Source organism: Canis lupus, chromosome 36 (genome assembly GCF_003254725.2).
Source record: "Canis lupus dingo isolate Sandy chromosome 36, ASM325472v2, whole genome shotgun sequence".
Lineage (NCBI taxonomy): Eukaryota > Metazoa > Chordata > Mammalia > Carnivora > Canidae > Canis > Canis lupus.
The window spans coordinates 21,309,555-21,331,363 of record NC_064278.1 but is presented as its reverse complement, the minus strand read 5'-3'; the positions used below and the strand labels follow the sequence as shown (position 1 = coordinate 21,331,363).

Below are 21,809 nucleotides of genomic sequence, written 5' to 3'. Positions count from 1 at the left end.
AAAAAGCATCTATATTGGTAAGAAAGAAGTAAAACTTACACCGTTTGCAAATGACATTCTATTATATATAGAAAACCTTCAAGATTCCATAAAAAAAACTACTAGTTTTTAAATTCAGAACTAATAAATTCAGTCCAGTCGCAGAATACAAAATTAATACACAGAAATCTGTTGTATTTTTTAAAGATTTTATTTATTTATTTGAGAGAGAGAGCACAAGCAGAGGGAGTGGCAGAGGGAGAGGGAAAAGCAGTCTCCCTGCAACTCAGAGCTTGATCCCAGGATCCTGGAATCATGACCTGAGCTGAAGGCAGAAGCTTAACCAACTGAGCCACCCAGGCAACCCTGTTGATTTCTATAAACTAGTAATGAAGGAGCAGAAAGAGAAATTAGAAAAATAATCTATTTACAATTACACCAAAAAGAATAAAATACCTAGGAATAAACTTAACCAAATAGGTGAAAGACCTGTATTCCTAAAACCATAAAGCACTAATGAAAAAAAAAAAAAAAAAAAAAACTGAGGATGACACAAATGGAAAAATATTCCACACTTACAAGTTGGAAGACCCAATTTTTCCCCAATGTTTTTTAAATGTCCATATTACCCAGAGCAATGTACAGATTCAAGGCAATCCCTATTAAAATACCAACATTTCTCAAAGAACTAGAATAAATAATACTAAAATTTGTGTAGAATCACAAAACACTCCAAAGAGCCAAAGCAATCCTGAGAAAAAAGAACAAAGCTGGAGGTATAACATCCCAAATTGCAAGATATACTACAAAGCTGTACTAATCAAAACACAGTATAAGGATCTAATTCAATACATTACATTGGTACAAAAACACACACATAGATCAAAAGAATAAAGAGCCCAGAAATAAACCCATGCATATACGGTTAATTAACCTATGGCAAAGGAGGCAAGAATATACAATGGGGAAAATATAGTCTCTTCAACAAATGGTGCAGAGTACAATGAACAGCTACATACAGAAGAATGTGGACCACCTTCTTAAACCACACACAAAAAATAAATACAAAATGGATTAAAGACCTAAATGTCTGACCTCAAACCATAAAACTCCTAAACAACAACAACAACAACAACAACAACAACAACAACACAGGGAGTAATTTCTTTGACATTGGCTGTAAAATCATTTTTCTAGGTATGTTTCTTGAGGCAAAGGAAACAAAAGCAAAATTAAATTATATTGGTACTATACCAAAGTAAAAAACTTTTGCACAGCACATGAAGCTATCAAGAAAAAAAGGCAACCCAGTGAATAGAAATGCAAATGATATATCCAATAAGGGATTAATATCCAAAATATATAAAGAACTTACACAACTCAACACCAACGTCCCTCCAAATAATCCAACTAAAAAATGGCCAATGGACCTGAATAGACCTTTTTCCAAGAAGACATATGGATGGCAAACAGACACATGAGAAGATGCTCATCATCACTAATCATCAGGGAAATGCAAATCAAAACCACAATGAAATACCACCTTATACTTGTCAGAATGACTAAAATCAAAACATAAGGAATAAGTGTTGGTAAGGCTGTGGAGGAAAGGAAACCTTCATGTACCGTTGGTGGGAATGTAAATTGGTGCAGCACACACTCTGAAAAAACAATACAGAGGTTCTTCAAAAGATTAAAAATAGAATTTCCATATGATCTAGTAATTCTACTACTGGGTATTAACCCAAAGAAAAGAAAAACACTAATTCTAAAAGATACATGCATCTTTGTTTACTGAAGCATTACTTACAATAGCCAAGATATGAAGTAACCCAAGTGTCCATTCATAGATGAATGGATAAAGAAGATGTGCTATATTATTATAACAGAGTATTACTCAGCCATAAAAAAGAATGAGACCTTGCCATTTGCTACAACATAAATGGACCTAAAGGTATAATGCTAAGTGAAATAAATCAGTCAGAGAAAGACAAATACCATGTGATTTCGCTCATATGTGGAATTTAAGAAACAAAAGAAGAGACAAAATAGACTCTTAAATACAAAGAGTGATTGCCAAACGGAGGGGGGCAGAGGGATGAATGAAATAAAAGGGATTAAGAGTATATTTATCTTGATGAACACTGAGTAATGTATTGAATTGGATCATTATATTGTATACCTGAAACTGTATTTTAATTATATTTTAATTTTAAAAAAATCATCATCAAGTAGGAAAAGAAAAAAGAAAAAAAAGATAGAAGACCAAATAGGAAAACAATAGGATAACTCATGGAGCAATATTGTGGGGAAGTAATCCTTAAAAAAGATGAGATGATCTGGCTGTAACACATTTCAAAGTATGATAACCAGAGTTAGTTGAGTTCATTTAGCTGCCTGGGCAGCTATTTTTCTACTAAGATCACCACCACTCCTTTCAAGACAATAGCTAGTTAGAACAATGTAGACATGTGACCCAGCTACTGGGAACAAGAGGATTCAATTATCTGCTGCTACTGGCTAAATGAATATTGTGGAGGAGAGGGGTTACCATATTTTACTATTTGAACAGAAGAGCCAAAAAGGCTGATCTGCTTAGAGAAACATGTAGCAGATACAAGCAAGAAGTGATGCTAGCAAGAAACCTAATGGCTTTCTGGTTTTTAGTTCTAATTCCATCCTGAGACTAACCTCCACTCCTGCCCTTGGGTTCTTTGGTCCCTCTGTACTCTTAAAATAAATTTCCCTTTTCTTTCTTCACTTAGCTCAAATTAATACTTGTAAATGAAAGTCCTAATTAACACACATACAAACAAAAAATAAGAATTCATTCTTTAAAAAGGTTACCACTTGTATAAAATCTGAAGACAGACATAACAAACTAGAATGTACTTTCTGAAAATGATGGCAGATAGCAGGTAAGAACTTGGAAATAAAGCAAAAATCAGACTAGTGATCTAATAATCATGTTGTAAAGCTACAAATATTTTTGCAAAGACAAAGCAGACAAAATACTATCTGGAAATCAAGATTAATATAAAAGCACAAAAGTAGAACCTTTTACTTCAAAAATAATAAATTTTTAAAATTTTATTTCAAAAAGAGATCACTATGTCAAAACACCCAGACATTCCCAGACAAAAATGTGCAATAATTGAAAATGTGAAAATGGAGATTGAAGAGTTAGAGACAATAACTTAAAAGTTCCCCCAAAGGGAAAGTGGGGTGGGGAGATGGGGGTAACTAGGTGATAGGCATTAAGGAGGGTATGTGATGTGATGAGCACTGGGTGTTATACTGTATATTAGCAAATTGAATTTAAATTAAAAAAAAAGTTCCCCCAATAGCAGTGAAAGCTAATATAGGAGATTTTACTTCAAAATAAAGCAACTAATTTTCTTTAGAATTCATCAAAAATAAGGTATATTACTACTAAATGGAGAAAAGGATGAATTAATGGATACATGATAAACAAGCATAGTAAAATATTAATGATGGAATCTAGGTGGTTGGTATAAAACTATTCATTATAAAATTTAATTTTTCAATATGTTTTAATTTTTTTCAAAATATGTGTTGGGAGAAAAAGAAAACTGCTGACATTACAATGCTTAAGGTGCATCACGTGATATAGGACAATTTGACCAAACAGTATAAGCCATCTGAATAAGCATGAAGTGTACAATATTTACTGATAACAGTAAGTGGTTTAAACCGGAACATCTCAGCCAGTTGCCTCAGCTCACTCCTCATCACTTCCAAGGCCAAGGCAAAGTTAAGCAATATTTCTTAGGCTCTCTGTGGTCATGTTTTGGTTTCCCCTTAGCAACTCAGGCCAAAATATTTCATTTTCTTTTATGTGAATTTCTGGAAAGCTGCTTTCTTAAGTTATAAGACATAAATCTGTTCAAACATGACAAGGGTCTTTCTCATAGGATTCCAATAATTTCCAATTCTTTTTTCTTGGACAAAATTAAATCCAAACAAGCAGCGGTGATTTCTGCCTCTGCCCACTGAAATGAATGAACAATGTATTCCAATCCTCCTTAACCCATTAAAGCCCTTTTTAAAAATTTGCCTTAAGGAAATTTTTAGGGACTTAATTGTAAAAAAAAAAAAAAAAAAAGTCTGTCACAGCATCTTTATAATAGGGAAAGATTGGAAACAAAAATGATACTGTACTGGTTGAACTTGTAGTACCTACATATAATGCAGCACTCGAGTCACTGAAGGTAAAGTTGCCCATTAAATTCTTGACATAGAAAGTTATACAAGGGTCACCTGGGTGGCTCAATCAGTTAAGCTTCTGCCTTCAGCTCAGGTCATGATCCCAGAGTCCTGGGATTGAGCCCCACGCTCAGCAGGGAGCCTGCTTCTCCCTCTTCCTTTGCCTGCCACTCCCCCTGCTTGTGTACTTGCTCTGTCAAATAAATAAAATAAAATCTTTAAAAAAAAAAAAAAAGAAAGAAAATTATACACAAGATACTGAGTGAAAAAAAAGGTGTTTCACGACATTATCACAGCATGACTTTACACACATATGCCACAACTAAAAGATGCCAAAATGCTATAGTAGTTATCTCTTTATTATTTTCAATGTTAGTCCCTTATTTTGATTATTATTTTCTGTTGTTTTCTTCAAGTAAAATGTATAACATTTCAGCATCAATTATGTACCCTCTGATTTTAATTGTAAATTAACTGCCAGATATTGCTCTCACAATAAGACTTCCAAAAGTTATCCGGGTAGCTGAAAGCCCCCAGCATTACTACAGCCAACTGTCATACCAGTTTTGTAAACTTTATTTATTATATTGTCCACATTCTCTTACTCTAATTCTTCTGATTCTGTTCTCATCCAAATACTCTCATCAATGTTTTTACCCTCAGATTTAAGAATTTTCATAGCACCTTAATATAAAATAGTAGTACTCCCCCACCTTTCTAATCTATGTTTCTTTGAAATGAAGATGCCCTTCCATTGCTATACCAGTCATCATTCTTCCCCCCTTCTTGCCTCTATCATAGCACTTAGCACCCTGCAGTAAGAGAAAACAAATGAGACTTCGTTAGTGCTACTCCTCCCCAGTGCTTAGCACATCGAAAATACTGAAGAAATTGCCAACAAACTTGGGTAAATGAAGTTTCAAACAGGTAAAAAGATGTCAGGAGGGTATCTAACTGATTTAAATGAATCAAAGGCTCCAGGCCTACTTATTACATGGCATGACACTTAATGATTTTAGAGTTACTATTCATAATATGAGAAATCATGAGGAAGAGGTAACAGATAATAGCCCAGTATCACCTCGCCTCAATTCTCAAAAACAGAAAGATCCTCAAAATACAGACCCTGAAGCCTGGTGTCAAACAAGCAGATCTTCCAGAGAGCAGCACAAGGAAAGTTGTAGATGCTAGAAAATGTAGCATAAATAAAAGACCTTGACTAAAACAAGAGACATTAAATCAGAAGCTAAGGTTTCAAAGGTACACACTTAAAACAGTGTAGGGGTGAAAGGATTATGAATTGACTCCAGTTACATTTGTTATTCTCCTAAAACAACACATGTGTGCCTCCCCTTAGGGTATCTGCACATACTATTCCTGTGCCTGGAATGCTCATTCAACTAGATATCCATACAGCTTAACACTCTCATCTCCTTCAAATATTTGCTTAAATGTCACATTCCCCAATGAAATCCTATTTAAAATGTGAACCCTACCTCCTTACTCTGTTCTTTTCCTTTTTTCCATAGCACTTATCACCTTCTAACACCCTTAGTAATTGATTTATTTACTATGTTATTATCTATTTCACCCATCAGAATGTAGTAAGTCCCATGAGAAAAGAGATCTTTGTCCATTTTGTTCACTGATGCAGCCTAAGCACCTTGAACACAAATGACCAATAAAAACTTGTTTAATGCACAAAGTGGATACGAGAAAGATTGTAAGAAAAAAAAAATGAGACTAGTGGTAGCACAGTATCAAGGAAAAAGTTCTAGACTTGAGATAGAAGATCTGGATTCAAATCTAAGCCCTACCACTTACTATAGCAAGTGAGTTTTCTGGCAAACATCTACAAACTTTGGTTACTAATCTGTATTATGGGAGGTTGTGAAGATCAGATGAGATTAAGGTGTTTAACAGAATTAATTATTTGAATAAATTAATTCAAAAGAGAGTTCAATCTTAAAAGAAAAAAATGAAAAGAAAACCCAGAAAAGTAACTTCATATAGAAATAAGAAAGGAGGGATCCCTGGGTGGCGCAGGGGTTTGGCGCCTGCCTTTGGCCCAGGATGCGATCCTGGAGACCCGGGATCGAATCCCACGTCGGGCTCCTGGTGCATGGAGCCTGCTTCTCCCTCTGCCTATGTCTCTGCCTCTCTCTCTCTCTGTGTGTGACTATCATAAAAAAAAAAAAAAGAAAAAGAAAGAAATAAGAAAGGACAGATAATGAGTTAGATTTCAATCTACAGCTGTGCTGTCCAATACGGTATAACTAGCCACATATGCCTATTTAAATAAAAATTAATTAAAATTAAATAAAACTAAAAATTCGGGGGATCCCTGGGTGGTTCAGCGGTTTAGCGCCTGCCTTCAGCCCAGGGCATGATCCTGGGGTCCCGGAATCAGGTCCCACATCGGGCTCCCTGCACGGAGTCTGCTTCTCCCTCTGCCTGTGTCTCTGCCTCTGTGTGTGTGTGTGTGTGTGTGTGTGTGTGTGTGTCTCATGAATAAATAAAATCTTAAAAAAAAACAACTAAAAATTCAGCTCCTTAGTCAAGATGGCCACCTGTGATTAGTGGCTACCATATTGGACAGCAGATTATAGAACATTTCCAGCATCACAGAAAGCTCTAGTACAGTGTTGATTTATAAACTTTGAGTTGACAGAACCAAATTCAAGTGAGTATTATTTTAATATCCCTAATGCTGGATTCCTGGAAAGTTCAGGATGAAGAAATGCAAAATCCAACCATATAAACAATCTGAGTGGGAATTGCAAACTGTGAATATAACAAATGAAGTAATTCACATTATTTGATTATAAGGTCCTAGAATACATGAACACACCCCAGTTGATGATAGGAGGTCACTGATAAGGCAACTATAAATAGAGTTTGGAGAGGCCCAGTGAAGTTGCCGACAAGAATCTGGTCAGCATCCTAGCTCAAATCCCTGGTTGGTAACTTCAGATACGCCTGTAAGGGCAAATATTACATGCAATACAAAAATTTTCTTAGATATAAGATACCTATAGCTTCAAATCTCATCTAAGAGGCAAAACTCCCTTATCAAAAGTAACTGCAGCTCCCTAGAATGGTAACAGCCTTCCTTAATGAGTAAGCATATTTCAACTATAAAAAGATTTAGAATTAAATATACAAATGCTTGAGAAGGGAATCAAAGTCAGATGTTAATGTTTTTGTATAAGAGAGCTATGCAGAAACTGATCTTTTATATACTTACAAAATTTAAGAGGATCTGGCTTGTACGAATGACTGGCTTATAACAAATTCAAAATGTGTAACTAACTGAGCTATAGATTTAGAATTGTAATTCTAAGCTGAAATCTTGTAAGTTTATAAATAACATTTGAACATTGAAAAGACTTTAAGGTCACAGTGCTTAAAAAGTCAGCTTAAGGAATGCCTGGGTGGCTCAGTCAATTACACATCTGCCTTCAGCTCAGGTCCTGATCCGAGGGTCCTGGGATCGAGCCCCATTTTGGGCTCCCTGCTCAGTGGGGAGTCAGCTTGTCCCTCAGCCCCTCCCTTGGCTTGTGCTCCGCACTCTCTCTCTTGCTCACTCCTTCTAATAAAATCTTTAAAGATTAATAAAAATTAAAAGCCAGTTTAATATTTACATGAATGATCTAGTACCTAGGAGCATTTTATTACCTCAAACAAATGATATACTTAAGAAAATTGAACATAACGTATACTAAATACTATTTTAATTATTTTAGCCAATTTCTATGCAGCAATATCTATAAAAACAGTAGTTAGATAAGCACTTCATATTAAAATCAATAAATAACTATTCAAACCTAAAATTAGCAACCACCTGAGTGCCCATCCTTAATATAATAAATTGAATGGGGCACCTGGGTGGCTCAGTCAGTTAGTTAATAGTCTGCCTTGGGCTCCGGTCATGATCCAGAGACCTAGGACTGAGCCCAAAGTCAGGCTCCCTGCTCAGAGGGGAATCTGATTCTCCCTCTCCCTTTTCTCTTTCCCCTGCTCGTGCACGCTCTCTCTCTCTCTCTCACTCTCTCTCTCAAATAAATAAAATATTTAAAAAAATAAATTGCAGTATATATTCACCCAATGGAATACTATCCAGCAGTAAGACTGAACAAAATACAACTAGACATAACAACACAGATGAGTATTACAAACATAATGATGAGGGAGAAAAGCCACACACAAAAGAACACACACTGCATGACTGCACTAATATAAAGTTCAAAACAAGCAAATCCAAACTATGTAGTTCAAGGTACTGGTATCCTGGTGGGAGGTGGAGAGGGACATGAAGAAGGCTTCTGGAGACTGGTAATGCTGTTTCTTAATCTAAATACATAAGATAGATGTGTTCACTTTGTGAAAAGTAATTAAGCTGTACACTTATAACCTGCACATTTATAAGTTATGCAATAGTTCAATAAAGTTTAACAACAAAAAAATATGTATACAAACATATAACTACCCAAATAAGATTGTAAGCCACATACCACCCCCAAATTATCCCAGAACTATCAGTACTATGTATACTTTACTTTGGAAACATGAACATATCAAAGAAAGAAAGGGAAAAGGAAGGACATGTCCCAGGAATAGCAACAATTCTGGTATGCAGCTAGAGTAGGTAGTAGGTAGCAACGAAATACAAGGCTTAGAAAGGCCGATTTGCTCCCCTGGAAGACCTTAACTGTCCTAACCAGTAAACTCTGGATAAATATATTCAGTAGGCAATGGGGATGTCACATGCAAATGATGCAGGTGGAAGACTATTTACCTACCATAAAGTTTTCAGCCTTTTCCCTAATTTATCCAAAACTATACCAGCAATACCTCCATTCTCTGACATCCAGCTTCCAATCTGGAGGAACTTCAGAAGAGTAACTATCCTGGTTGCCTCTCCCCAACTGTCACACAGTCATCCCTTCTTATGGAAGGAGCGATTTATCTGGTTAGTGATTTCTGAGAAGCACCAAGCAACTGGGGTCAGCCTTTTATCTGGCCTTAGAATCCACCAAATACAAATACTTAGACTGGTTATACTGCAGTCTCTCTCCGGGCCATGTACAAGGCTTACTGGAGCTGGCTCTGCCCTTGCAGGGGAGGCCTTCTGTAGTCCAGTATTACCTATGACTAAGTCTATCCAATTCAAGGTAACTATTAGGTAGTCCAGATCTAAGCCATATTCTCCAACAAGCTTTATTTGTAATAAAGCTGACATTTTTATCTCCACCTATCTATACTCTTATGTCTTTTCAATTGATTCTGAACTCAGATGTGAGGCAGTGATAAAATTAAATATTACTCCTAAAGCCTAACAAATAAAAAGAGTACTAATGAAGGGAGGGCGATTACTACTTTGTGTCAAAAGCCTAAAAGCTACTCAGGATACTTTGATTTGGTTTGGAATTGAAATTAACATACTAATGTGTAGAACAGAAACTCTCTTCTCAATAATAAGAAAATAAAACTGAAAGGAATAATACTTGCTTAACATTTGCTTTTAAAGTGTTCCGTAGGGACACCTGGGTGGCTCAGTGGTTGAACATCTTGCCTTTGGCTCAGGTCATGATCTCCTGGGATTGAGTCTCGTACTGGGCTCCCTTCAGGGCGCCTGCTTCTCCCTCAGTCTATGTCTCTGCCTCTCTCCGTGTGTCTCTCATGAATAAATAAATAAAATCTTTTAAAAAAATAAAAAGCAAAAAAAAAAAGTGTTCCATAAAGTATCTCATCTGACTACAACAGCATTCCATTCTTCTGCAGCCTAAAAAGAGATCCATTTAACTTTTCCTAGGTATTTTTATTAAGTGACTGGGGGGTAGGTGGCTTTATACAGTAAGTAACTTCCTGACATAAAGAAGTCTATTGGCAGAAAATGTGGTCCATCCCAAAATGATACTTGCAATGTAAAAGAAGTATGTTTCCATTTTATTCTCAACATTATTTTCTCACAAATGAAACAGCAAAATTCACTCACAGAAGGAAATACGCTGGTCTATTTCTTAAAACCATGCATAACATTTTCCAAAATTATGAATTTCACTTTGATAGGATCATACATCTTATAATTTATTCAGTAAGTACAATATAAGTTAATGCCTTAGCTATATGACACTGTATTTAATCATGATCTCTTCAATTACAAATGGTTGAAACCTGGTATGACAAAGATGCCCTCCTAGGAAACATTTACAAGATGTTAACTTTTTTTCCTCCTGAAAAAAAGCTTCTAGTACATGTTAAATAACACATCTTTTTTTAAAGAATGGTGTGCATAAATGGTAGTATAAGTAAATTAAGCAATTAGTAGCAGTATTAATTAAAGATCTTCTTTTGATCTAGCAGAAGAGTTTATAACTTCTGTAAAAATTGCCATAGAACAATTCTGACTAACCCAAACCACAACTGGGAAAGCCGTTAACAGTGCAGAGGGATGGATGTCACAAGGGATTTTTTTTTCTTCTCGTTTTTTAACATTACAATAGCTTTTTTTAAACTGAAAAAATCCAAAACCGAGGCATAAAAATGTCACATACTTAATTAGTATATACACTGTGATTTTTATAATCTAAAAGAAACTATTCATTGAGTAAGATGCAACTTAAAGAAAAACAGAGGGTCCAAAAGTAAACCATCACTCAAAACTCTGCTCAGCAACCTCAAATAATGAGAATATATGTTCCTGGATAGAAGTAACTAGAACTCCAAGAATGCAGAGGAGACCAACATGGTAAGTACAAAAGGTTGTGATCAGCCAGTCCTCTTAAAAGTCCACATTCCTCAGGACTCTTACCATCCATTTTCTATTATCGTCTCCAAATTCCCATGACATATAGTCACATAATTTTATGTATTACCTAATGCACTAATTTCCAAAACTCAAAACCATCTTTTCCCCTCTATTCTCACTGCCATCACCTTGATTTAATCCTTTATTATTTCTCATCTGTTCTGCTACAACAGCTCCCTAACTGGTCTCCCTATGTGCATCCTCATCCTTCTCCAGTCCATTCTTAACAGTGTAGCTGGATACAAACGCAAACCCAATCTGATCAAGTCTCTTCCCAGGTTAACTGCCTCAGAGGTTTGCCATGACCCGTGGCTGCTTCATTTTTCTTCATTACATTTATCACCATCTGACATACTATATTACTTGTTTGTTTGCTATCCCCGCCCCAACGAGAAAATAAGTCCTTAAGGACAGGTTTTGTCCACTGTTTTATGGTGCATAGCAAGCACTGAAATAGTCACACATGAATGAATTAACAAGCAAGTGAATGAAGGAATGGACTGACGACCACCAGGTCAAGGCCTCCATGACCTGCCAGTGCCCTACTCCTTTTACTTCACTTCCACCTCTACCAATACTGAATTGTTTAGTTACTTAAATATATATGCACTTTCATGCCACCTTACTTTGCCATATGCTAATATCTTTGCCTGGAACTCTCTTCACCATCCAACCAACCTGCCACACCATCATCCATATTTTAAAACGTCTCCAGAAGGCTTCCCTTGACCCCAAGGATAATCACTCTCCTTTCCATTGTGCTATCTTTGTACCTATATTTATAGCGGCTCTACTCAAACTGTACTGGAATGTGTATATCCCTTACTATTGTGAATTCCTTAAGGCCAAGGACAATTATTCATCCTTCTGCCTTCAGTCCTTAGGACATTACTTGTCATAAAGCAATTATTCTGTAAACATTGGGTAGATTAACATATGCATGACTATCCTACAAAGAAAATGAAAACACGAAGTTTCAAAAAGTCACTCCTCCAACTCCATAATGATAACTAGCCATGAGTTAGAAAAATTACAACTAATTACCTCATCCAAGGTAATCAGAGAGGAGTTATACAAATAACACACATCACCAAGTGATTCCAAATAAGTGACATACAGTCACACTCAAATTTTATTAAACCCTGGCTCCTTGCTTCATCATTTGTCTTCCCTTTCGACTCAGCTCTGCTGCTGGCAAACTGAGGCCCAACTAAGCAGGAGGAGTTGAAGGGAGACCTTGGTTCCCCATTAACAATATAGTTAAGTAGATCACTTTCTAAGGGAGCTTTTGATGTTCCATATAATACAAGTTTTTATGTTCCCTCATATTTTGACTCAAACTTCAAAATATTTGAACAGGACTAGATTTTCTCACTAGCCACACCTAACTCTGAATGAAAGACCGGAGCTTTCTACAAGGTGTAATCTATGCCAATAGTAAGTTACAGTTGTGGCTTCTGTCTATAGAATAACCACATAAACCAGTCACCTTCAGCCATAGGAAGCCTCATTCATCACCCCAGTGTACCTTATAAACATTACTATATTTCTCTGGCTGCTGCAGACCAAGGCCCCTAAATCTAACAATAAGGAACACCTGATGTACTTACTTAGTTCTAACAACGTGAACATGCATATAAATGTACAATCATGCAGATACATACAAATAAATAGACATAAGTGTACATGAAACCATTTAGGGAAAAAAAAAAGTTTTAAACCCAGTGATGGCTAATATAACATCAAGTGAAGCCTGAGGCCAAGATGTGATCCTTGAATCCACCGCCCACCCCAATCATTCAGGAAACAAGTTTAAAAATTTAAGTCTTGGGACACCTGGGTGGCTCAGCGGTTTGGCCTCTGCCTTCGGCTCAGGGCGTGACTGGAATCCAGTCCCGCATGGAGTCTGCTTCTCCCTCTGCCTCTTTCTCTGTGTCTCTTGTGAATAAATAAATAAAATCTTAAAAAAAAAAATTTATGTCTTAATTATTTTTTCAAATAGGTTTGCCTATTCCCAATATTATGCCTTAGTTCAGAATGGCAATACTTGTCATTAGAGTAAGAGTCTCCTAAATGACTTCTCTGTCCTTGGACTCCATGAAAATTGCATCTATAATTTCATTTGGTAAAGGGTTATGTAACTGGCAATGCACTAAGCCCTTGATCACCTAACTCTGTATCGTTGAATTCTCACAGCAACACTCAAAGCAGGAATTACTATCACTTTCAGACAAGGGACTGAAGCTCTGTGAAAGGTTAAGTGACACTTGCCCAAGGTCATGCAACTGGAACTGTGTAGTGGAAATTCAAACTCAGGTCTTCCTTCCCAGCCCTTATACATTCAACTGCTTAACCTTCTTCAATTCAGTCCCCAATGGGACCTTTCTAAAAGGTAAATGTAATCATGTTTTGCCCTCACATAAAATCCTGCAAACAAGACTTGCCTCCAACCCTCACCCTCTATTATTCTCAGCTCCTCCTACCACATTGAACTCAACCAGTTTCCTAATCTTTCACTGCTTTACCTGTGAACACATTGTTTTTCTGCCAAGAACACTTTTCTCTTTCACCAGGTTACTTCCAAACCAAACTTCAAGATCCACTCAATCCTTACTCCCGGAAGCCTTCCACCTTACATACATATCTAAAACTGGGTTAAAGGGGGGAATCCCCGGGTGGCTCAGCGGTTTAGCGCTGCCTTCAGCCCAGGGCCTGGTCCTGGAGACGCGGTATCGAGTCCTACGTCGGGCTCCCTGCGTGGAGCCTGCTTCTCCCTCTGCCTGTGTCTCTGCCTCCCTCTCTCTCTCTCTCTCTCTCTCTCTCTCCCTGTGTCTCTCATGAATACATAAAATCTTTAAAAAATAAAATAAATAAATAAAACTGGGTTAAGTGACCATTTGCTATGGTCACCAGCTAAATTTCTTATCACACCGTATTCTACCTTTACCTTACTAGGCTGTTAGCTCCTAAAGTAAATATTGCATTTTTAAGTCTCTGTATTCCTGGCAGAGTATACACCCGGCAGAGGAAGGACTCATGGATGCGGAATTACTGAATGAATTCGTCATAAGTAGTACAAGCTAAGAATTTGGCCCTCGAGTTAATAAGATGTATTTGGGAATCTGAAACAAACTTCTAAATGTCCTACTCGTTCATCTGTAGATGACTGTACCTACCTCAGAGTTTGGAGAGGAGTAAAAGAAGTAATAGATTTAACAGTCTCTGGCACATGGACAAGCACCCATGAAACATTACCCACACTTTCTCTCACCCTGAAAGTTCATCCGCGTGACAAGGGCCACATCTCAGAAAAGAGTTTGTTCTAGTAGCTTCCAACAGCGCTTAATATTTCTCCAAAAAGTACTAAGTCAAGATCTCAAAAAAAAATCCTCATCCACAGGCAAGGGGCTTTCAGCTTCTAGTTACACCGGAGCTCAGCAGCCACCACCACAGTCTGAATCATTAGTTAGCTTCTGAAGTTGTTTTTGTTTTGTTTTGTTTTTTGGGGTTTTTTTTGCTTATCACCACCCCTCACTTTCCTCCCTCAAAGTCAAGGCCCGTGCCCCTCAGCAAACGCACACCTGCCCCACAGACACCCCGTCAGCACCTTCCTCCAAGAGCCACACCACCCAGGCTTGCGCCAATTGCAAGAGACCCAGCATCCAGTACACGCTTCCATCAGGCTTCTTGGGAGGCGCATCACGGAACCCTCTGTATCCGCTGCAAGACCTTATCATGCCCAAGAATTAATTCAAGATCATGAATTCCTGGTAATTAAGAATCCAAGAAAGCGGGGGGGGGGGTGGCTGAAGCCTTCCCCCCCCAAAAAAAAGAGTTCTTCAGATTTTGTGACTCTCGAGTAAGGGAGCCAGAACCCGGCATCCCGCGCCGCCGCCTTCCTGCCGGAGCCCGGGGTCCCGTCCACCCTCTCGGGAGATGCGCCTGCCCTTCCGGGGACCAGGCTGCCTCCGTCGCCCCCCGCAGCACGGGCCCCGCCCGCCGCCGCCGCCGCCAGCCCGCTCCGCCGAGCCGCTGCTCACCGCTTCTTGGGGATGGTGCCCGACTCCTGCGCGGCGGGAGCGGCAGTGGGCGCCGCCGGCGCCGCCGCCGCCGCGGCTCTCCGCGCTTTGCACTCATTGGTACTCACAGCCTCCCAGGGCCGGCCCCGCAGATGGCCCGAGAGAACCCGGAGCCTCCGCCCCGCTCGGTCCCGGCCCGGGTGGGAGTCCCGGCCCCCGCCCGCCGCGGAGCCTGAGCCCGCGCCCACGCCCGGCCCTCCGGCTGCAGCCGCCGCCTCCGCCATGGCTTCCGCCTTGTGCCACCGCCCGGACCGCTGGGCGCGGGTGAAAGGTCACTCAGAGCGGCGCCCGGCGCGACCATTCGCTGCGGCGCATCCCGGCAGCCACCGCGGCGGCTGGGCGGCGGGTGCCATGCGCCGGCAGCCGCACGGTCTCAGCGCCCGCCCACCCGCCCGCCCTCCGCGGTCACGCCTCGGACGCCCAGCACCTGCCCCGCAGGTGAGTTCCAGCCGTCCACGGATTGCGCCGAGCCGGAATCCCCACCGCAGCCCCCCTCCCCCCCGCCAGGTGCCCCAGCACCCTCCCGGGCCCCCGTGTAGCTCCCCGGGGCCGACGCCTAGGACAGCGCCATCCTTCCCCTGAACCAGCCCCTTCTACTCCCCCCGCGTGTCCCCTCCGCTTCACCAAACTTAAAACGGACTCCTCGCCCGTAACCATCAGACCAAATAGCTGTCATTTATTTCCTCATCGCCTACTTCGTGATCGGCGCTGTGCTTAACGCTAGACCTCAAGCAATCTCCCATTTTACAGATGAAAAAACTGAGGCTCAGAGAACTGACCGGCCTAAGGACGTAAAGCTGAGCTGCAAACCGAGATTTCCTTTCCGCTCGTTACTGAATGATGTGCCTCCCTCCTTACTTGCCTACAGGCAGAGTTTTTTGTTGCTACAGAGAGAATTACCCAACGGCTGTTTTTAGAACTTCTCAGAACTTCTCGCTTGGCTACAAATGCACTTTTCTGGGTAACGGCACTTGGTGAAATTAGGGAGACGTCATAGGGCAGGGCTCCATAAGTGTCTTCGGCCAGTGCATTAGATAGGCTTTTGTTTTTATAAAGCACCTTGCAGGCCTAACCATTAGAAGAGGTAAGGTTCCTTCTGGCATACGGTGCAATTCAAAGATGAGCCCTGGGAATGGTAAGAAAAAGAGTTGTCACCGGCATTCCCAGCCCAATGAAGTCCCCTTCTTTCTAACATGCGCTCCATGAAAGTTAAGACATTCCAGGAGTTGACTAACACAAAAGAATTACTTAATACTCCTGAGAAAGACCTGATTTAAATGCCAGATATCCAGATCTTAAGAAAGAGATCAGCATTAAGTAACCATTCTAGCTCTAGAATCACATACCCAACTCCTCTGTAGCTGCTCCTTTTCTCCATTGGCATTTCAAATGGAGGAGTGAAGAAAAGGGACAGGAGGAGTAACTGAGTGCTCTAAAGAGAGAGTCTCCTCAGGCTTGAGAGTTCAGCTACTCTAACCCTCAAGTTTCTCACACCCTTTCTACATGTTACTAGAACAGCATTAAAATACCAACTAGTGGGCAGCCTGGGTGGCTCAGAGGTTTAGTGCTGCCTTCCGCCCAGGGCGTGATCCTGGAGACCTGGGATGGAGTCCCACATCGGGCTCCCTGCATGGGGCCTGCTTGTGTCTCTGCCTCTCTCTCTTTCCCTGTGTCTCTCGTTAATAAATAAGTTAAATTAAAAAAAAAAAAAAAAAAACCAACTAGCACATTTGCCTGCAATCATGTAAAATTGGCACTTTTCTTGCCAAAATGCTATATTATAAATAACAACGTCCTCAATTTTTTGGAATGCGACTGACTGCTCTATTAATTTTTGCTTGACTCTCAGCTTAACACTAGTCAACAGTTAACTGATTTCTTCACTGTTGTCCAAATTGAAGTGTGGATATGCTTCCCATCAGCTCACAGGAGGCAATATTTAAAAGTTTTGCACATATCAACAGAGTAACAAAAAACCTTTCCTCCTGGGTGATGAAAAGTTTGATGTAAACCAAAATTATATACCAGTGGAAAAACTACTGATAGTTTTTTTCAAATATGTATGTAGTAATGAAGTACAGGTAGTAAAAGCAAATGTACCTAATTCTCTGAGATGCGAAAATATCATAAGTCAATACCTCATCTACATGACATAATCAGGCTAATTAGGAGTTAAGATATATGTGTGGGGGGTGGGGAATGTATGGTACTGTTGGTTAGAATAAGTGTGATGTAGATGATCCTGGTGAAGAGTTTCCTACCCCCTCTCCTTACAAAAGCAAAGCCCAAGCAGAGTGCCATGAAGTATATTTCAAAGAAAGAATGTTTCACACAAAGCATGGTCCATTGAGATGCTTATGATTCCTAGAAAAAGCAAAATCTCGGTGAATATAACATTCAGTGGGGCCATCTCAATACACCTGTTCCTTCTGAGTCCTGGAACACTTGGCGCTTAATAGCCTAGATCCTAATGGAGGGCGGACCACATGCACAGAAACAAAGGGTGAGCCCAAGAACATGAGGAATTTTAAATGGAATGGCTTTTATTTGCATTTATATCTCTTCTAATATGAGGCACAAAAAAGTCTAAATAGGTGAGATTAATGCCTGAAACATGCACAAAATTTCTTTACAGCCCTGATTTCCATTACTTCTCTGCAGAACTGCTGGCTTATTTTTACTTGACTCTCAGAGAGCTTAGTCTAACACTAGTCAATAGTTCACTGATTTCTTCACCGTTGTCCAATTGAGGTTTATTTTTACTTGACTCTCAGAGAGTTTAGTCTAACACTAGGCAATAGTTCACTGATTTCTCCACCGTTGTCTCACGAATTCTCAGGAAGCAAAGTTTACAAATTTTGCGTACATCAACAGAATAACCTGCTTTAAGGAAATCCCTGAATTAAGGAATTCTTGCATTTAATACATGTTTATTACAAAATATAACACAGAGAAAAGTGAGCTAAAGCATAAATTATCACAAATCAAACACCCCTGTAACTTTCATTTATATTGAGAAATAGAACATTGCTAGCACCCTGGAAATCCCCCTATGCCTTCTCCCAATCCCTTCACTCTCCCTACCTGCTGAAGGTAACCACCATCCTCAGTTTTATAGTACACATTTCCTTGTTTTTCTTTATGGTTCTCACAATTAGGCATGCATCCCTTACCTGCTTTTTGAATTTATATGATCATATATATGGTATGTTCTTCTTTGGTTTCTTTGACATGTTTGTGATATTTATCCATATTATTGCATGTAGTTATAGTGCATCCATTTTCTTTGCCATATAGTATTCCTTTAAATATATATACCAGAGGTTTTTTTTTTGTTTTGTTTTTTTTTTGAGATTTTTATTTATTTATTTATTTTTAATTTTTATTTATTTATGATAGTCACAGAGAGAGAGAGAGAGGCAGAGACACAGGCAGAGGGAGAAGCAGGCTCCATGCACCAGGAGCCTGACGTGGGACTCGACCCGGGTCTCCAGGATCGCGCCCTGGGCCAAAGGCAGGCGCTAAACCACTGCGCCACCCAGGGATCCCCGAGATTTTTATTTATTCATGAGAGACAGAGAGAGAGAGAGAGGCAGAGGGAGAAGCAGGCTCCATGCAGGGAGCCCGATGTGGGACTCGATCCCGGGTCTCCAGGATCACGCTGAAGGCAGCGCTATACTGCTGAGCCACCGGGGCTACCCAAGTTTATCTATTCTATAATTAATGGACTATTGTCGATAAGGCTGGGACTATTGTGGATAAGCTTGCTATGAACATTTTTGCTTATGTCTCTAGTTGTACATGTAGATGAATTTCTGTTAAGTACCCACGTAAGAGTAGCATTACTAGGTCACCAACTATGCATATGTTTAATAGGTAGTGAATTGCCAAACTATTCCACAGAAATTGCACAAATGTATCCCAGCAGCATATGAGAATTGCCATTGTTCTACCATATGTTTTGTCAGTCTAGTTAAGTTTTAGCTATTATCTACTATTAACTGTGATTCATATCTCCGGATTACTAATGAAGTCGAGGGACTTTTTTGTATGTTTGTTGACCATTTGGATATCATCATTTGTGAATGTATAATGAAAATAAATCTCTTGTATTGCCTTCTAGAAGCCTTATAGTTTTTCCTTTCATCTATAGTTTACTTGGAATTAATTTTTGTTTATGGGGTAAAGATCAGGTTTCTGGGGGTTTTTTCCATATGAGTATCCAGCTGTTTTAGTACCACTTGTTGAAATGATCTCGTTCCAGGGGTGCCTGGGTGGCTTAGTCAGTTGAACATCCAACTTCTTGATTTCAGCCCAGGTCATGATCTCAGAGTGTTGAGATCAAGCACCACATCAGGCTCTGCACTCAGTGGGAGTCTGGTTGGGATTCTCTCTCTTCCCTCCCTCTGCTCATCCCCCCAGCTTGGGCATGCATAATCTCTCTCTCTCTCTCTCTCTCTCTCTCTCTCAAATAAATAAATCTTAAAAAAAAAAAAATCAGATCTTGTTCTACATTGCCATCTTTGTCATAAGTGTCCAAATAGCATTTGTCTATCTCTGGGCTCTGTATTTTAATCCATTGGTCTATTTGTCTATCTTATGCCAGTATCACATGTCTTAACTATGGTATACTCTTTTATTTTATTATTTTTTTGGTACTCTTTTAGATCTTCTACATACAATTATATCAATATCATTTGTGAACGATAACAGTTAATTTCTTCAGTTGATTTCTTTCTGATCCTTATACCTTACACTTTTTTTCCTTGCCTTATTCAGCTGGCTAGGAACTCAAGTACAATGTTGAATTGAAGTTGTAAGAGTAGCACCCTTATCTTATTCCTGGTTTCAAAGGGAAATGTCTCAACATTTCACCATTGTTTGAAGTGGTTTGCTAGTTGTTGTTCTTTTTTTTCCTTAACCTTTTAGTAGATTAAGGAGCTCCCTTTCTAATCCTAGTTTGTTGAGAGTTTTTATCATGGATATATATTGAGTTTTATCAGATGTTTATTCTGCATCTGTTGAGATGATAACATGATTTTTCTCTTTTGTTCTGTTAGTACAGTAAATTACATGGATTGTTTTTCCACTGTTAACCAATCTTGCAATGCTAGCATAAATCCAACTTGATCATGAAGTATTGGCCTTTTTATATATTACTTAATAGTGACTTAAAATTTGTTTAAGATTTTGCTTCTAGTAAGGCTGGTCTATTATTTTCCTAATAGGAGCATGTCAACTTTTGCTGGCCTCATGAAACCAGCTAGTGAGTACTCCTTTGTTTTCTAAGTTTTGAGAAGAGTTTGTGTAAAATTGATCATTATTTCTTCCTTTGTTAGAATTCGCCAAAGAAATGGTCTGAACCTAGAGCTTGCTTTACAGAAAGGTTTTTATTTATAGATTAAATAGTTTAATGTTATTCTGATTTTCTGTTTCTACTTGTTTCAGTTTTTGACTGCATTTTTTCTAGGAAATTATCTGCTTAAATTACATTTTCAAATTTATTGACAAAGTTTTCCATAGTGTCTTCTATTGTCATTTTAACAGCTATAAGATCTTTGATAATGTCCCACTTTTCATTCTCAACATTGGTTATTTTGCTCGCTCTCTCTCTCTCTCCCTCTTATCAATTTGCCAGGTATTTATCAATTTTATTACTTTTTTTTTACAGGACCAGCATTTGCCTTTGTTGATTCTATTTTATGTATGCTTTCTCTTTCATTAACTTCTGCTAATATTCCTTATTGATTCCTATCCTCTACTTTTTATTTCTTAGTTTCTTGAGGTGAATGCTTAGCTTTTTTATTTTTTAGCCTTTTTTGTATGTTTGTTTTCTAATATATGTGTTTAGGACTATACATTTTTCTCTAAGTAATTGACTTCATTCATGTTTTGATAACAATATCTTCATTATTATCCAGTCCCAAATAATTTTCATTTGTATTTGAAAAAAATTTGTATTTGCTCTTGTTTTAGGATATAGTGTTCCCCAAAAATAAATTGGACCTAATCATTAAGTTTTTTAAATCTTAATATCCTGTTTTTTTTTATTTTGTCTACTTATTTTTATCAGTTATTAAAGCATATTAAAATCTCCCACTGTTTTTATGGATTTATCTAATTTTCCTTGTACTGCTAATCTTTGCTTTCTACTTCAAAACTATGTATTAGACATGTCAAAATTATATTTTCCTGATAAATTGAATCTTTTACAACTATCAAATATCCCTCTTTGTTTTTAATAATGATTTTTGTATTGAACTCTAGCTACACCTATGTGTGTGTGTGTGTTCCTATCCTTTAACTTTTAATATTTCTGTATACATATATATTTAAATGTGTCTCTTGTTTTTTTTTAATAAACTTTTATTTATTTATGATAGTCACACAGAGAGAGAGAGAGAGAGAGAGAGGCAGAGACACAGGCAGAGGGAGAAGCAGGCTCCATGCACCGGGAGCCCGACGTGGGATTTGATCCCGGGTCTCTAGGATCGCGCCCTGGGCCAAAGGCAGGCGCCAAACCGCTGCGCCACCCAGGGATCCCTAAATGTGTCTCTTGTAAACAGCTTAGGTGGTTGGTTTTTTTTTTAAGATTTATTTATTTTATTTTAGAGAGAGAGGTGGTGGAGGAAGGACAGAGGGAAAGAATCTCAAGCAGACTCCCCACTGAGTGGGGAGCTAATATGGGGCTTGATCTCAAGATCCTGAGATCA

At 38.9% G+C, this 21,809-nt stretch overlaps 2 protein-coding genes across 4 annotated transcripts in view; one reads left to right on the top strand and one right to left on the bottom strand.

The window, feature by feature from the left end:
* Nucleotides 1-16,558, bottom strand: part of AGPS (alkylglycerone phosphate synthase) — a 134,196-nt gene extending 117,638 nt beyond the window's left edge. Inside the window, exon 1 of one of the 3 annotated variants that reach the window (XM_035698686.2) lies at nt 16,443-16,558. In XM_035698686.2, the coding sequence (XP_035554579.1) occupies nt 16,443-16,480 (38 nt within the window). In that variant the 5' untranslated portion in view covers nt 16,481-16,558. Of the gene's footprint in view, nt 1-15,057; nt 15,358-16,442 lie in introns of those variants that run through there. The other 2 variants (XM_049106174.1, XM_035698681.2) reach the window with 2 other exon arrangements.
* The window catches only part of NFE2L2 (NFE2 like bZIP transcription factor 2), a 142,303-nt gene continuing 135,967 nt past the window's right edge, over nt 15,474-21,809 (top strand). Inside the window, exon 1 of the mRNA XM_025460296.3 lies at nt 15,474-15,534. The gene's annotated coding sequence lies outside the window, so the exon portion shown is untranslated. The remainder of the gene's footprint in view (nt 15,535-21,809) is intronic.